Source organism: Diceros bicornis, chromosome 1, assembly GCF_020826845.1.
Source record: "Diceros bicornis minor isolate mBicDic1 chromosome 1, mDicBic1.mat.cur, whole genome shotgun sequence".
In the NCBI taxonomy this organism is placed as follows: domain Eukaryota; kingdom Metazoa; phylum Chordata; class Mammalia; order Perissodactyla; family Rhinocerotidae; genus Diceros; species Diceros bicornis.
Window position 1 is genome coordinate 85,248,310 of NC_080740.1, and position 18,236 is coordinate 85,266,545.

An 18,236-nucleotide genomic window follows, 5' to 3' on the forward strand; every position below is an offset into this window, starting at 1 on the left:
ATAGGTGCCAGATATAAATCAAAGTTATTTTCCATGCATTGAATGAAATAGCCCCCAATAAAAAGTTTAATTTGGATTTACTAGAATAAATGTCCATGAATACATATTTTTCCCTAGTAGCTAGGAGGCAATGTTGTTAAATAGTGAGAATTGTGAATAGGAAGTTGGAGAAGCAGCCATTTTACTGTATAATCTTGAGCAATCTCTTAACCACTATTTGATTTTCCCCATCTAAAAAAAATGAGGTTCATGATATCTGCCCTGCCTGCTTTGAATGGACAATTCTTAGTGGTCCAAGAGAGACAGTACAATGAACGAGCCCTCTCCCTGCCAAAAGGAAAATAATACAAGTAATTAGAAATTTAAAATAAAATTTTGTCAGTGAGATATAGGAAGGAAAGAAGGGGGCCATAGAGAAAGTAGATATTTTGTCAGCTGTTTTTCTTGGTTGCTAGGTGAGAATTTTGTTGTTTTAAATCAGCTACAGTATGAGGAAAGGTCATAATTTCAATAAACATGAGCATTTACTATTAAAAAGCAAACAATAAATTAGTATACCAGGGTTCTCTACATATATAGATAAATGGATTATAGAATATTATTATTATGAAAGCAATGATTCTCCTGTAAAAAATCTGTGAGGATGAAATAAAATTATTTCATTGAACTCTTCAAAAAAGATATCTCCCACAAATTCCTAATTGTTAATTATCATAATCAAGCTGATTTCAAAAGAAGGGAAGAAAAAGTAGATCTGAATGGAGAAATGGAGTGCTATATAATTTTTATTCATTTGTATAGTGGGCTGTCATCTTGAAGTAAATATGAAATGGAACAAAGTTGTTTGTGCTTTGAAAATTGAAGCATTGTTCATCATGCATAATTGAACAAAGTTGAAATTTTGTAGGTATGAAACAAACAAAAAAGCCACAGCTAAGATAGCTATTACAGGAAATGGAGGAAATTAATAATAAAAGACAATACACTACCTCATAAATACATGCTCATCATGAGATTAGAGGATGAGAGCATTAAGCAAATACCCTGATTAATTTAACAATTTAATCCTGGAATTGAAGTACAGATATTTTAGGATTCATTTGTACAAAGACAAACCAGAAAGACAAAGTAAACAGGTTACTTTTGTAAAGTAAGATTTTTAGGCAGTTCTTGTGGATATGTGAAGATAATATCCTTTTAAACGAAAGATTATAACTAAGCAAGACATGTTTGTTGTGAATATTTTTTAAATAACCAAGTTTCTGTATCCTTTTAAAAATACAAAATATTTTAAGGATTTGGGGCATTTCTGCCTTACATCCAATGATCTTGCCTTTTATAATTTGTTCTAAGTAAATGCTAGGAGCTCTAATCTTTTAAAAGACTGCATGCTACTAGGAACATAAATTAGGGGAAAAAAAGGTACTTTCTTAGTTCTCAGTATTCACTGAGTAAAATTTAAATTAACCCTGATGATAACATCTTTGAATGCCTTTTTGATGCATAAAAAAATTTATCAAAACATTTTTAAGTAAATTTTGGAGGATTTTTAGAAAGTGCAAATAGTATAAGAGTAGTTTACTAGAAAGGCTTTTAGTTTATATCGCTTCAACATTTGTGAATCACTTTATTGTTTTTGCTATCAGCTATTTGGTAAAAGTCCACAATTTGCCAAAATGGTTAATAGAAGACAAATATAGACATTTCATGTGATGTACCATGTAAATGTAAACCTTTGTAGTTACATGTTTTTGTAGCAAGAGAATTGTTTTAAAAGGCATGTAATTTATTAGCTATCGGTAGCTTCTTTATTGCCTTGCCGCACTGCAGTAATAAATAAAAGAAAGTGAACTGATTTTACAAATGGCACACAAGGTGCACATTTTGTGGAAAAAAAGTCTTTTTTTAAAGAATTGGCATTAAATCCTTTTTTTGTGATGACAAAGAGGCTAAGAGTGCAAACTGTATTTTCTGTTTATCGAAAACAGTCTTTTTTTCTCCGGGGCATTTTTTCCTATGATCATCAAGGGATTTCAAAAGCAATAAAGTGTGGAATCATTGTTCGACTTGAACAGTATTAAAACTTAGGTTTTAATTTCAGTGAAGTAATAAGATTTGAACCTGTCTCACATTACAGCACTGTAAGGCATTTAGCAATTGTATTTTAAAAGAGGTTTTTAAGATGCAGCTCACTTGTAAGCTAACTGTCTGTCAGTAATTAATAGTTCTTCTTCAGCATAGGCTGTTGTGATCAGATCAAGAAATATCTGGGTTTTTAGTAACACATTATGATAATTGTGAATGTTTATTCCTAATTAGTCTAAATGTCTAATAATTTTCAGCTTCTCTGGCTGCTTAAAAGAAAAAAAAAAAGAGTGACGTTTAAAGCTACAGTGTGTCTTTGGGCTCTTAAAAATATGAATGTGCATGCACATGTATATTTCAATAAGCTTTACACTCAGCAAGATTATATATCAGTTGACTCATTCATTAACCAAGTATTTTATCCTTTAATATCATTTCCTAGTTTTTAGACATCACATCTGTATATGTAAAAAATGTTGCCAGATACAGTAAATATATGTACAGCTAAACCCAAACTGACAATCTGGATTCTTCAGTACTCAACATTGAAACTTATCATTACTTCTCAAAAAAGGCTTTAAAATATGAGCGTTTCTGTTAGATCAATGTGGCAACATATTTGCTGATGAAAGATTGTATTTACCATTTTGAATTGCTATTGAAAATAATTGCCTCTACAAAACGAAACATCTGTATGATAGCGCATGGTTAAAGCTGCCATCAATTTTTAACATTTGAGGGTTGAGCTATGACCTTTTATGATGACTGTGAACAGTAATTGCCTCCATTAGCCATAAGTTTTGTTTCTTTATTTTAGTAGATGGCCTAGACTGTAAATATTAGAGAATCTAAAATAAATCAACATATTATCCTAAGGATACAGAATGTAAGAGCTATTTGTGGTTGGGAACCTTTGACAGATAGTTTGGATGAAGCAGATGATTGCCTGCCTAGCGTATCTGGTCTCCATTGCTATGCCTGCAGGCAGTTTAGTGCTATGGTTGTATATTGATGTCAGGGTTAGTACTGAGTGGCTAGCAGTGACAGATGTCTATAATTACAGGCAATGCTTCCAGTATTTCTGAAAAGCAGCCTATGTTGAACAATTATCTTATTTCTGCCTTGCCAAAGAGCATGTTCCAATTGCTAGTATTAGCAATGGTGAATATAGTGCTTCATCTGCTGCCTTGGGACAAATGTGGGAAAAGCACTTGGTTATAAAACATAAATGCAAAATATTTTTTCAACATTTTGAATTAGTTAAGTTCAGTGTTTTCCTAATTTTTATCTCCATGTAATGTTTCTGTTGAAGGAATCTTGAAATAATAAAAGCACATTTGGCGTACTTACTGGGATTTTGTTTTCCCCCAGGCCTGCATGGCTCCCCAGCGCCAGTATCCCTTGCTTTACTGAGTAGATGTGTTTAAGCAAAGTTGGCTTTGAAACAACTTTCTCCAATGTGAATTATATATTCCAGTTGACTCCCATTACAAAATTGGAAGTGTGTTTCCATGGGAAGACAGTCTCCCACACTTTTTGATAAGGAAAATTGTAAAATGATAGACAATGCTGAAATGTGTGAAACACCTTAGTACATTGGTGGCTTTACATTTGCTGCGAATTGCAATTCTCAATTTTTGCTTCAACTCTTTTTAGCCTTTGGCAACTTATTTTTCTTTTCCTATTTCCTAGTGTTCATGACAACTTCTTTCCATAGTCCCTCTTGGCCCACCTTCCTGACTCATTAGAAGTGTTTTCATGCTCAATGGTCCCAGTTCTCAACTTTTTTTCTGGTCATTTGCGTTTATGAGACATAGGCTGTAATATCACACTCCCCAGCGGGTGCAGCCGCCTTATACAATACTCTCTAACCTTAACATGCCTGAAGTTCCTAAAGTTCAAGACAGTGGATGTTAAAACATTATCCATGCTATAAGTTACAAATTCTGTATTTTCAGGTAATGTAGAATGAGAAATGCCTAGAAAATATCAATTGAGAATATGTTTTATCTTCAACCTTAATCTAACTTATATTGTGTTTCTGCTTTGTGCTTAACTCTACTTTGTGAAGTTATTCATTACAGTTTCTCATTTAGTCTTCTCAGCAATATTCTATTTTGTCGGTATGATTATCTTCATTTTACAGAATATGAAAAAGATTTCAGGAAGTTTAAAAACTTGGTCAGTGGCAGACCCCGGATTTCAAGCAAACGATCGTTCTCTAAACCCAAGTTTGCTCTCCACTGCATCACATTGCCTATGTATGTATTTTGGCATGAGTCCAGGCACAATCACTTTTAAGTATAAAGATTGAGAAGACCATCATCACAAGTTTCATCTCCATATTTGTTGTTTTATTTCCCAAGGGAAAAAACTCATCTCTACAATCACAGATTGGACCTCTAGTCCTGGCTAGCCATCAGTCACAAGAGAACTAAGCTAGATCCTAAATATTTGATATAATCCTTCTTACTATAGGAGAAGCAACTCAACCCATAGTCTCGTGTCAGGGATCAATATTATATTCATATATGAAATGCAGCTCCTTTCTGTTCTTACTTGGGCCTATCACACAAAAACTCCTTTAATAATTTTAAACTCTTAATGTTGATGTTTTAGAACCCCTTCTCTTTGTATGTTAATTTAGCAAAGAAAATTTGGAAAATTGGATGGACTTATTGATCTGAATTGGAAAGACTTTGATAATTTATTGGACACAGGGATGTAAATCATCTACTTACCTAGTGAGTTGAGAACTTACCTTGGAGACAGGAAACGGGAACTTGTGATGACTCAAAAAGGGAGGATGGGGGCATTGAAATCAGGAACTTAGGTGATACAGATGAGCCCTTGAGATAAAACATCACCTGCTGCCCTAGAGCATTCTGTTTTCCTCCTATCTCCTTTCTCGGCACTTTTCCTGCCCCTCATCTATAAGATAGAATTTATAAGTAGAAGATGTAAGATTAGGAGTTATACCATCTTTCATTAGGGCTCTCTCCCTTCTAATTACTCTTCTTCAGCCACTACTAAAGCTACTCACAAACCAACTGAGAACGTATATCTCTTTTCCAGCGCCTAGTCTAGATAAAGCACAAAGAAAAGGGACTGTAATCTTGGTGCATGCCTCATAATCTTAATGTCAGACTAATGTTTGACAATATATTACTTAATAAATAATAATAGTGGCCATTTACTGACCACTTATTCTAATGGCTAATAGCTAAATTTATTTGGTGCTTACTGTGTACTAAAAACTTTCAAAGTGTTCCTAACTGTGCTGGCAGTGCTATAAATAATATAACATTTGATGATAATAATAGCTAACACTTAAGGAAATTTTACTAAGTGCCGGGACTAAGTGCTTTGCATAAAGTAACTACTTTAATCCTCTCAAAAATTCTTTAAATTAGATCCTACTATCATCCTCAGTTTATATTTGAGAAAACTAAGGTTTAGAGGGTAAACAACTTGTTTAAAATCACATAGTAAGTGATAGAATCCAACTAGTCTTGGGCTTCAGAATCCATCCTTAACCACTTGACTAGACTACCTCCTAATTTGTGATATTACTCGTTGTGATATTATTCTTTCCATTTTACAGAAGAAGAAACTGAGACTCTGAGATACTAAATAATTTAACTAGGATTAGAGAGTTAATTCATTAAACAAAAAATATTTATTGAATGCATGTTATCTGCCAAGCAGTGTGCGAGGCTAGCAAGTAGCAGAGTCTCACTCAAAACCCCATGTGCTTGGCATTACACATACATTCTTTTTTTCCTTCTAGTTGAAGTTACCTAAAATATATACCCAGTTAACTTGCTCTTTCTCTTCTTACTGAGAGAAGAATATGCTTCTTGGGCAACCACGTATTGTCTTGGTCCACCAGTTGGGCTTTTGCATATGTATAGCTAATGTTCAACATAGAAGTGTCAATGAAAAGGCTAGGACGGAAGCAGGACTTAGCCTATTGCTACAGATATTGCATGCTCAGAGAAATGAAATATTAGTGTTTGAAGGCATTAATGGGCCGACAGAAAGTAAACTCTGATCCATTGCATTTGGGCTAAGTTAAAGTTTTCACTAACTAGGCTAGTGTGAGAAACAGAAATTGAAAGGTATGAAGGACTATAGGAACAACATTTTAGAGTAAAATTTGAGACTATAATGAAAATAGCTGATTTGACAGAGTAGTAAAAATATGGATAATGTCTTTGACCCCTGCCCCCCACTTTTCATTCCTTGGGCCATTATTCCTCTATTCTTCATGTCAGGTTCTTCTTCTCAGAGGGATAGAGAGTTGAATATCTCTTAGGAGGAAGGTACAGACGTTGTTTTAGATGTAGAAAATAGGACATGTTTCAGAGAGGCAATGTGGAGGCAGAAATATTAATCGGAAACGTGTATGGATAAAATAAAGGTGTTAGAAGTAGAGATGGGGACCTGGTGACGGTCTTAACACTCACTATAACCATAATTTGGTATGCTTTTAGAGAATTTGGGGGAGAGTGTGAGTGCAAGAGTTACGTTAAGTGGTGGAAGACTCCGTATGTTTTACTCACCTTCTGAATGACTATAGAAATGAGTTCCATTTATTACAGATGTACTTTTACCCATCAAGAGGTAACTTCACCTACTTAAATCATTGGCTGCAGTTGCCACACTTGTATAATGAGAGTGCCTCTTGGGAAACAACAGTACTAAGAGATCCTTAAAAGTAGTTCTGTCAAGTATTATTTATAATTTGCTCTTTTTAAGGGCTGTCCCTTAGTAATTGGTTTCCTGAATTATTCCATGGAAACAAACCCATTGTAATCCCTATAACCACGTCCAGGCTTTGAACAGCACTTAGCCATGCCTCTGCTCATGGCCTCCAGAGTAAAATCAAAGTCCCAAGAATACTTTAAGTGACAACCACAAAGATTCTGAGCCACATTCTCCCTGTATCTGAAATTGGGAAGGCCTTCTGCTCTTCCCTTATCCCTGACGCCAGGTGGCAGGTCCCTAAACTCTGTGCTTTTTAGGTTGTACGCCTGAGGAGTGATGTGTCCAGAGTTCCAGAGAAGGCTTGGAAAATAGTTAAGGTGAGTTGAGTTGCTGGTTATTGTGGTGGATCACCAATCTTTATGCTTGTCTTACCACAGCCCCAGATTCTTATTACTAAAATAGGCACATACTCACAGTGATTAGTGTAGGAGTGCATTGTCTTGTTTCCCTTTTTTATGCACTATGTAATCCTGCAGTGTGCCTGTTTTATAACCAAATGTTTAATAGTCAGCTAATAAGCAGTATTAACTGCAAAGACTATGTTTAGTGTGATTGCATAGTGTGAAAATAGCCCAGGTTTTTTGATTATAACATTTCTGAAATGGCCAATTCTAACCAGTTATTCATACATGGAAGGAGAGAGTTTTGTTTGGCTACATTGAATAGCATCTGTTATTGAACAATATCTAGAGCACATGTATCCCTTGTGCCAGAATATGTTTCTGGCTGATACCTTTAAGAGGTATGGGGGATCAGAGTAAAAAAAATCTTTTATTTCCCAGTTCTCTACTCTACCATCACCCTCTCACAAACTTCATCCAGCATCAACTTCTTTGCTCTAAAATCTAATCATGTCATCTTGTAAATTTGTTGTTGCAAAGAATTATAAATAAAATACCTGAAATGCCCCTTCAAACCGTGGTCTCAAAATCTTCTACCAAAATTAGTCAAGCCTTCTTCCAACAGCCTTGTGCCATACCTATGGTTAGCTTCTTATTATCTGAGCTTGGGAAGATAATATATTACCCTGGGCTTTACCATGGCTGTAGCCACAGAAGACTAGTTTAACAGAAGCTTGGCCCCAGACATGGAGTGAGTTGGCAGCCAGCAAGAGCAAAGCTGTGTCAGGACAAATGTACACTCCCCATCTTCTCTAGTTGGCTTTCAGCTGGTTGCACCACAGGAGTCTTTCTATGGGTTGTGTATCCTGTGACCAATAACTGGCGCACTCGACCCAGGTCCCTCTTGGCTAGTGAAGGCCTGTCGGGAGACATTAGGTTCATGCTGGTGGAGATCCTTAGTCACTGGCTCCCTGAAGGAAAATGAGGCAAACAGCCAGCTTCTGTTGAACAGGTGGTAGTTAGACCTTCGATCTGGTCGAGGGTGGGAGGGAAAGAATCTCTCCAAAATTACCAGTATTGCTGGTTTTCACACTGTACCTGTACTTCTCTTTCTAATAAATGATTGTTGAGAAACTAATCTAAAAATATCTCTGGCAGCATCTGGAGCGCTTCCTTAGCAGTCTGGATTTGGGCCCAAGTTAGGAATGGAAACCCCACTGGGGTGCAAGCAAAAGAGGAAGCATGTTCTTAGCCATGCATCAGTGGAGGCCCCTACTGGGAGAGGGGATTATCACAAGGCAGCAGGCAGCCCTGCACCCCAGCCTGCTGAGTTCATGCTTTGTGCCACAGGATGTGGAGCGAAGGAAATGTGAGGCCAACGTGGTCGCTCCAAGTTTTCTTATACAATAGCTTATTCAAGCAGATTGGGAGTGCCTGTTAAGAGATTTGTTAGGTACATGTCCCCTTAGCAAGATGACCACCACAGATGGTGGGTTCAGATATTCTAATTGAAATAAATACTTAACATTCATATTTATTTTATATTTCCATAGCTAGCTTTTCTTTATCAGATGCCATTCTGTGTTCCAGTGGAGGAGACAAGCAGATTCCTGACCATTTACTGCTTGGTTTCCCAACATAAATTATGGTTCTAAAATTAAATTCTGGCAAAATATTTTTTTACCTTATTTTGGTCCTATATTTTATAGTGTTATTTTAAATGATACAGAAAAATTAGTCAGCCAAGATTAATGTGGATCTATTCAGTACCACTAAGTTTGTATATTTAATATGCAGCAATGATGTTTGTACCATTAATTCTCTTGATGTGCTAATAGTTAATTGTGATGATCATGTTTTATTCTGCTTCAGACATTAATGAAAGAGCTCAGTATCTTTAGTTCCAAATGGTTTAAATCCAAGTCATTAAATGCTCTATTAGTTCCCTCTTACACCTCTCCTTCTCCTCCCTCCCCTTTCACTTTAATGGATCTCTCTTACAGAAAGCACTGCATTCTCTTACAGAAGCACTTGAAGCCTAAGACAAAAATATGTAAATTGATTTCTTACTCATAATAAGTGAGTTCACACTCAGTTCCAAAATTCTTTTCCTAAGGAACATTAACTTTCATTTTATTGGATCCTTTCCAGTGACAGCTTTTGTTTTACCAAATTATAACCAGTTAAAAATCTTGATTGATAAGGCATTTCAATAGATTGAAACAGTACTTTAAAATTCACAACAGTTGTTGGGGTTTTTTTTTAATTTTGTGGTATCAATTTTGTATTATTAGATGCGAATTTTTGAGAATAAATTGGTTCAGGAAAGAACATCATCTGATGGCAGAATACTTTGTTGTTGATTTCCACGGTACTGCTAATTTTCTGCATTGAGCCTACTTATAAGAGCTCTTTGAGAAGTTATAACATCTTAGACATTTATAGAAGGCCCAAAGGTATTAACTTACTATAATTTTCTGAAGATTCATTATCCAAAATCTTAATTCATTATAACAACTCTTATGAAAACCTATAGAACCAGTGTTTTCTCTTATTTTCTTATTTGCACAGAATGAGAGATTCACTGTTCTTTTTAATTTGTTTCATGTGGTGCTTTTGAGTACATTTCATAGAGGGCTGTTATTGAATTTCTGTGACTGTCATTATATATCCATACAACCTTTAGGAACTAATATTCTGGGTTTCCCAGTTCTGTAATCTACTTCAAATTTAAGGATCGACATAATTAGTTTCTTCCAAGTTATAACCAATATGTAAGAGACAATACTGCAAGTACCCAAGACCAAGGATTAGGATTGGAAGAAGAAAGCAATTAAAAAAAATTATCACAGCACATGCTTTTATTCTTTATTAAGTTAAATTTACAACTCAAAATCTTATTGCTTTTTGTATGTTTATTCTCTTGTCTGGTTTTCCTGTCTTGTCTGGCTTCCCTTTTGAAAACCAGATATAAGATCATTTAAACTACCTGCGTATGCACAGGCAATATTTGTCATTTGGTTAGTTGAGAAGTTAAGGGAACATACTGGGTCATTGAAGCATTATGTACGTATCCAAATGCTCTTTTCTGACATTTAAAAGAAGCTTCCCAGTAAAATAAATAGAGATAAGAAAACAAACGTATTAAAACAGTTTTATAGGAACATGCCTTCTCAAGTCTGTAATAATGATAATCTCTTACATTTCTAACAATGTCCTGTATTTCAAGAGCTAGAGAGTTGGCTGACTGTTAACTGGATAATTTTTCTAGCTTCTAAGACAATAACTAAAAGTAGAAAGAATTTGGTTTTGTATCATGAAATTTTGAAGCTTTATGCCTTTAACAAATGCAATTTCCAACTGTGATTAGAGTATGTTAATTGACTGAATATATATGTAAAGATTTCAAAGTTAATACAAATTTTAAGGTTTTGTTTGTTTTAACCTTCTCTGTGCCATGTGAAACTCTTCAAGGTAAGGACCTTCTTACCTTTCTGTTATTTTTTACATCACAAGTCTTATCTTGAAAGGTATTAGGTGATAGTTTTAGCACCTATTATGAGAAGAGTCTATGAAAGGGAAGCAGCATTTGTTGAGTAACTACTAAATGCAAGGCTCTATGTTAAGTATCATCATTTAATCTTCCCGAAAGCCCATAAGTTAGGTATTATTATTATTCCTGTTTTATAGATAGGAAACCAAGATTCAGAGACTTTAAGTAACACCTAGCTCGCAGATCCAGAATTCAAATCCAGGTATCTTTGGGACCAAAACCTATGCTTTTTCTACATTGCTAAGTTTATCAAGACAGTGTTCTAAGTACTTCTGGAGATATAAAGAGAAAATGACATTTTTCCTGCCTTCAGGTAACACATGCTTGAAATAGTAGAGGAAACACATATTCACATGGAAAATGAATACTACAACAGATCATATTCTGTCAGATGAGAAGTATGAGAAGTGCCACTAACCGGCTGGCAACAATGGATGCTCTGAGTATTCAAAGGAGAGCTCTTCTTACTGAATCGACAGGGAGAGCTTCTTCCAGAAATATTATTTAAGCATTAAAACCACATCTTTTTAAATAACAAAATTTTACCAGTGGTCACCTCTGGTGAGTGGAATTTTGAGTATATTATTTTTACAGAAAAAAGTTGTATGTGAAAAACATGCCTTTTATGGGTTGTTTTCCTCTTGTTAGAAAATAATGAAATGGAATCAGCCAAAATGTGCGTTTTAACATTACATCCTTTTTATTCATTTAAAAAACAATTATTGAGTGTTAGGCATGGGAGATGAAAGAGCATCATCTCTGCTTGTGGTTTAAGAGAGAAATACAGGCATATTAAAAAAGAAGGAAGAGAGGGAGGAAAACACAGTCTGACAGGCAAAACCTAAGTTATAAGGTGTACATCTCTGATTGTCTGGAACACATAACCAAAGGCATAACCATTTATTTAACTTCATTGTATCCTTCAGAGAAAGGTGGACAACACAAATGGGCTTAGGCTTTTATTTCTTACATTTTTGCTTATTTTTCACTATGATCAAATTATCTTAATTGATTCTGAAATAAAAGATTAGGAATCTATGAACTAAAAGTGAGTTTTCTTCTCTTCTTGCATTTCTATGCCAATTCCTATATCCTTCTTTAATGACTGTTGTGATGTAGTTTCTTCTTGCTGTCATAAAAACTACTTTTGGTGAAATGATAGAAGTTTTAGAAAATGTTGAAAATCCCTAAATATTGTGTTAGAATTTTTTCTGTGGAAAACTCTCATTGTCTTGTGCTTTATGATAATTTTATAGATATTTCCTCACTGGACAAATTACTTCCCACCCCCACATTATGTATGTCTATGCTATAATTAAATTCCAAATGTTTGAAGACATTTTCATATTATTTGCAAGTTCTCTGAATGATAAGGTGCCTTGGAAAATGTGAGAGTCTTTTAAAAGAAATGCAGTAATCATACATTGATTTTAAATGACCCTGTCACACATGAAAACAAATCAGATTGTTGCTCCTAATGAGCTTTTCAATTTACTATTCAGTAGATCAGATAAGTGGATTTAAGAGGTAATGATCCTGTTTAGTACTCAAGCTTGACTGTCAGATCCTAGTAGTGGAGAGAAATCCCTAGGGACAAAAGCATTGACACAGTTCTAGATGGGATAATGGGAATCAAAGCTAATGGATGATAAAAGGAATGGTGCAAGTTACAAGGATAATTGTGGATTAAAGCACTGCCATGTGTCAATGTTGACTGTTTTTCTAGTATCTTATTGGGTCAAATCTGATGCTTTGAGAAACTGTTTTGACAGCAGAGCACAACAGACCTGCCTGCCTAGCTTTCTCCTTTCTTAAATGCCAGGGACACAATAGAAAACTTCCTTGTCTAAGAACTATCAAAAAAATACATTTTTTAAATGTTAAAGTGTCTTAAATGTTTAAAATCACATTTTACTTATTATATTTTTATTATGTAATATGGCATGGCTAAAATCAAAATTCAGTTAATTCTGAGATTTGCCATTAAAAATAGCATATATAAAGTCTTGAAAATGTAAAATTTTGATTTTACAAAAATACAATACAGTGTAGTGGAGGAGATGGACATCCAAACAATTATAATGTGAAAGCACCATGATAGAGGAATGAACCAAACACTGTGGGAACATAAGGGCGAGTGCAACTCACTCTGCCTGGAAAGGCAAGGAAGCCTTCAGAGGAGATGACTTTTGAATGGGAATCAGGGGAAGAGGAGGAAGAAAGCTGTTTCAGGCAAAATGAACAGCACATGAACTCTTAGAGATCTGAAATTGCATGAGAAGCCTCAGTGATCCATCAGCATTTTATTGTGGCTTCAGGTTGAGAGAAATGGTAGCAGATGAGGTAGGTTGGGGCCAATTTGTGAAGGGCCTCGTTTGCCATTAATCATATCAATATCAGATTTTCCAAGGGACCCACTGCGCTCCCATCCATGAGAGAGGTTTGGATCAGAGTGAGACAAGGGAAACTTCCCTGTCTACATACCGTTCTTCCTTGGAACCTTCTATGTGCTTAAAAGTTTCTGATCATTGAAGATTGTTGGTAACCAGTTTCCCTAGGTTCTCTCTCTTTTGCTCCCTCTTCCCCCTCTAAACACAGTGATCTTACAAACACAGTTATAGATAGCTTCAGTCTTAGAAAAGATGAGGGCCTACTCTCATGAGCAGTCATAGATATAGTATTTGAAATGCTTTTCTGTGGGTCTCAGAAGATAGCAGAAGAGGCAACAAGAATTTGAATCTCCATCTTCCTTTCTTTGTCTCTCCTCCAGCTTCTCCACTTCACCCTTCTGCCCCTTCTTTTTTTTCACTTTCCCTCTCCACCTAACCCCTTCCTTTCCCCCTCTCTCTCTCTCTCCCTCTGATTCATTCTACTGGCTTGAGGAGCTTCTGGTCATAGGACTTAGGTTGAAAGCCTGGAACACAAGATTCTGGTTTGAATAGTGTTTAAAATCCAAATATGAGATCTCTGCAATGAACAGCTTTCCTCCCTGGTATAACTCTGGGTGATTTGTGGTGCCTGTGATTTTTATCTCACCTTCGTGACCTATGGCAGTATAGCAAGCTAGTGTTTACATATGAAAAATAAAAGGCAGAGGAAGTGAAAGCTAAGTTGCCCTACCATAGGAAGTAGGCAGATCAGGAGAAAATGAGAGAACACAATCACAGGGGATCAAATCACAGAAAAGAAATCCCATACAGCTGGTGTCTGGCAGGGATAACCTGGAATCACACCAGAGCATCAGGGAGTATGGAGGTGTCAACCCACCTCTCAGCTTTGCCAGGCTATTAGGGAGTATTCCATTGGCTGCTGGTGGCATTTTCCTGCCTGAAGTGGGATATGTGTTTATAAGCTCAGTGTGGCGTGGGTTGGGACTCAAATGTTGCACCCCAAACTTCTGCAACCAACACTCCCTAATTGGAAGCTTAGTGATTCCCAGGCCCTGATGTATTCAGCAGAGAATCCCTGAGCCTGGGATTTCAGTTTCAACATGGAAAGTAAGACCTATCTCTATATTTGGGGGAACTTAATTGAGAGATATTTGTGGAGAATTTCTATAAATTCTTTAACTTCCTCTTATTTTTGAAATCCTTATTTTTATAACTGCCTAACATAATCCTGAATTATTTGATGGTTTGCTGAAATCTGGAATAGATGGAAACTTTTTAAATACTGGAGCCTTTTATTGAGGCACTCTGTTTTCTAGCCCTTAACAAACATATGCCCATCTTTGAGAAAGGGGTTTACCACTTTGAGGGGAAAAAAATTTATGTGGTGTGCTGGGAATAAAATGAGTATGTAGATGTGTGTGGCTGTGTATGTATTTGAAAATGAGAGGTGCTTCCTGGAAGAAAAAGAGGGTAAACTTTAAAATTACATAATTTTTAAAAAATCCTTCGTTTGCTCTCCTCACCCGTTCCCTACTTCATTGTGGATACGTCAATGCATTAAATCTTACATTTGTTCAATTTGAATAGTCTTTAGAAAATATATGCTAATAATAAAGCTTTTAACAATTAAATGTTTTCATGCAGGTATATGCCCGTATGTCAGAAGTCTTAGGAATAACAGATGACAACCATGTTCTAGAAACATTCATGACCAAAATGTGAGTTCCTGCTTTGGTTCTTTGATTTTTCTTTTGTTGTTGTTGTTGCTTTGAATCTAATAGGTCTTTTTACTGTGTTTAAATCTCTTCATAAATATTAATATTTTAGTAAAAGACTTTAAAAATGATGCTTTAATTCTTAGAATACTAGAGCATTGTTCTTAATTGAAAGTTAATTTCACATATTTAAAATTCACCATTCAAAAGACATTGCTATTTGTCAAGGTATCCGTACAACTGCAGTATGCAACATGAAAACATAGTTTTAAAAAGTTTACAGACTTTGACTCTTCAGGTCAATTGGGCAGCATTTTTTTTTTTTTTTTTTGGTTAAAAAGAAAATACCCAATTTCAAAGACCAACTGAAGAGATTATTGCAAATTGGAATCACTGAGAGAGGTTTGATTGCCTTAAGACAGGGCATTCATTGATTCCAAATGGAACCTATGGCTCTCAGAGACATATTCATGGAACTGTCCTTAAATTATCCTTATATTAGCAGAATTAACTAGTTTCTAGTCATAGGTGTAGCTTTGTGCACTTACCCTAAACTTGTATGCCTGCCCTTGGCATCGTCCTTATCTGTATAACAGATAGAGAGCAGTGTCTTGCTTGCAGAGAACAAAGCTAGAGAAACAATTATGATTGTAAGAAGAGAGTTTTGGAGCCACAAGTTTGATGGTTCATTTCTTGGCGGTAACTGGTGAGCCTCTATTTGACTTCCTTTGTAACTCCTGTTGTCACTCCCTAATATGTTTTGGATGCAAACTTAATGTTTCTTCTGTGAAACAGGCAACTTTTTAATTTACAAAACTAGATTTAAAGAGTTACACACCATTTGGAGAGCAATGTTCATTGTACATTGATTGTATATAATTTTGAATGCACTATAAAAAGAATAGAGTAGAAAATGTTCCATTGGTATTTAAACCTGCTTTTCACTTTGTGAGATATTTGTAATTTAGGTCATCTAACTTACATGAATGTATGTGTATTTCCTTGTTCTCCCTACACAAGCAAATACTTTACTTATAATTAAAAACTTTTTTTTTCATATTTAGTGTTACAAACCTTAAATACTGGGGAAGATGTGAGCCTGTAATTTCAAGAACTCTTCAGTTCCTAAATGACCTTTCTGTTGGATATCCTTTTTACTATATATCTGATAATTTATATAAACAACCTAACATATACATTCTACTGGTGAAGTATTTGTCTTGTTTATAATTTTTGCAAGTTTTTTTTTAAATAAAAAGCCTTTCATTTAGCCTTATCACACGTTTTTGAAAGATTTATGTTAGCTACATACTATGAAGCATTTATTCAGAGTCACAATTGAATTATATGGATATATAGATTCCTAACTAGTTAAAGTTATGTTTATACCCACCCAGGTTAATAAATAGGTACATAAGAAAGTATGCAACCACATGTGTTTCAGTCCGTGATTTTTCCTAATTCTCCGGATGTTCTTGTTTTAAAAGAAAGCGTGTAACTAATTTTAAGAAGGTCAAAATGTTCTAAAATATTACCTTAGAAAAACTGAATTTCTAAGAGTAAATATATCTTCAGTATTCTTCAATTGAAAACAATATTATTTTCATTAGTTAAGAGGCACAAAGCAATAATCGGAAGAAAATTATAAGATTTTTGACCACTCTTTGATTATTGCTCCCACCAAATCAACATCTTATTTAGTCTAAAATAAGATTTCCCATTACATGTTAAATGTTTAGGTTTCTCTCTTCAGCAGATTTTTCAAAACTAAAACCAGAATCATCCTTTCTTATTAGATTACAGTTGATATTACTGTCATGTTTCTACTGATGAGAGAGAAGCGTGTAGATTGTCTTTTATATGTTAGCTATCAAATATATAGGAGTTGTGGAAAATAAGTGTTAGTTTAGTTAACCACTAAGATTAGTTGATATTTTAATATGATCACAACATTCTGAAAACGGGTGGCACTGGATGGAAATCTTAAATGTAGGTTCACTCCAGGAATATGTTTGTATTAGTTAAGTTTAAAATTGTGTTCCTTGGCAAACCATAAAAGATTTCCAAAGTATTAGACACCCACTTTTGTGCTGGAATTTAATATGCAACTTTTTATTGGAAAATAATCGTCCTTGTCTGGCAAAATCCACCATGCAATATTTCTGTTAGTAGGTATAATGCAATAAAGACAGGGAGGGCTATTTATCACTACAAATTTTGAGGATTTCAGGATTCTTTTTATTATTTTAATATATTTCTTTGATATTAAATCAGAAAAATGATAAATTACACCTGTCCAGGCTGTTTTTCCTTTTTACTGGAAAGTGATGTACAACCCAATTCCAGTGGTCATTTTGGTTTTTTAAGATATGTATTTTTTATTATTAAAAAAAAAAATTCAACCTGTATTTTTTTTTAATAATAATGCTGAAATACTCTTTATTTCTAACATATGAAGTGGTTTATAAGTACTTCCTAGTATTGCAAACTCTGGCCTTTTCACAATGAATTACTTTGAGAGCATATTATCTGGAAAGAAGCCTATGTTATTTTATAGCACATATCTATTGTTTAGATTTACCCTTTTTTTTAGATTGAAATTGAAATCTAATATAAAAGTAATTTGATTTGTATTCTTTTTAGTATACTTTACATAATGCCTAATTTATTTGTTTCTGCTATTTAAGATCCTTTTCCTATCACCTTATTTCTCTTATGTATTCTTTAATCCTCAAATTATAACCTTTTCTTTTTCAAGCTGTTTATTGCTTTTGAGCACTTCTTGAAGTTAATAAAAAATCATATTTTCAGAAAACTTATTAAATAAAAGTTTAAAAGCTATAACATTTTAAACCAAGGGATACGAATGATTTCAACTTGAGTACATTGATTTATATTTTTTAACAATTATTTCAGGTTTGCATATTTAGAAATATATATTAGCTCAATTTGATTTCAGTGCTCAGTTATTTGAATTATAAATCATTATGTCCCTTCTAGCTGATCAGTCATGAAATATCTTTGAATTCATTTACATAATGGAATATGTGAGTGGTGTATCTATTTCAGTGCAGTTGCTGGTTACCTAGTGCATGTTTTGTTGTTTCCAATCCATTTCTTTATTGTAATGTGTTTTTAAATCCTGATTTTAAAGCAATACATTATTTCTGTGTTAAAAATAAGATGGCACTCTTCAGCAATAGAAACAGTTATACAAGATAAAAATCATCACCAGTTGGCCCCTCTTAATGGAAAACTGTTTATATATTAATATTCAGAATATTTGTGTTTAAAACATTAGTAGCAAATAAATGAAAAGCATATTATCTTACTGTAAACTTTTTAAATGTTTGCTATTACTTTATAATGCATATCTTCAGAT

At 34.5% G+C, this 18,236-nt stretch overlaps 1 protein-coding gene across 4 annotated transcripts in view; it reads left to right on the forward strand.

Moving 5' to 3' along the window:
* Positions 1–18,236, forward strand: part of RANBP17 (RAN binding protein 17) — a 344,596-nt gene that overhangs the window by 233,385 nt on the left and 92,975 nt on the right. For 2 of the 4 annotated variants that reach the window (XM_058545803.1, XM_058545811.1), the window contains exons 15-17: positions 7,113–7,172; positions 14,784–14,857; positions 15,919–15,999. In XM_058545803.1, coding sequence (XP_058401786.1) covers positions 7,113–7,172; positions 14,784–14,857; positions 15,919–15,999 — 215 coding nt within the window. The remainder of the gene's footprint in view (positions 1–7,112; positions 7,173–14,783; positions 14,858–15,918; positions 16,000–18,236) is intronic. The other 2 variants (XM_058545813.1, XM_058545816.1) reach the window with 1 other exon arrangement.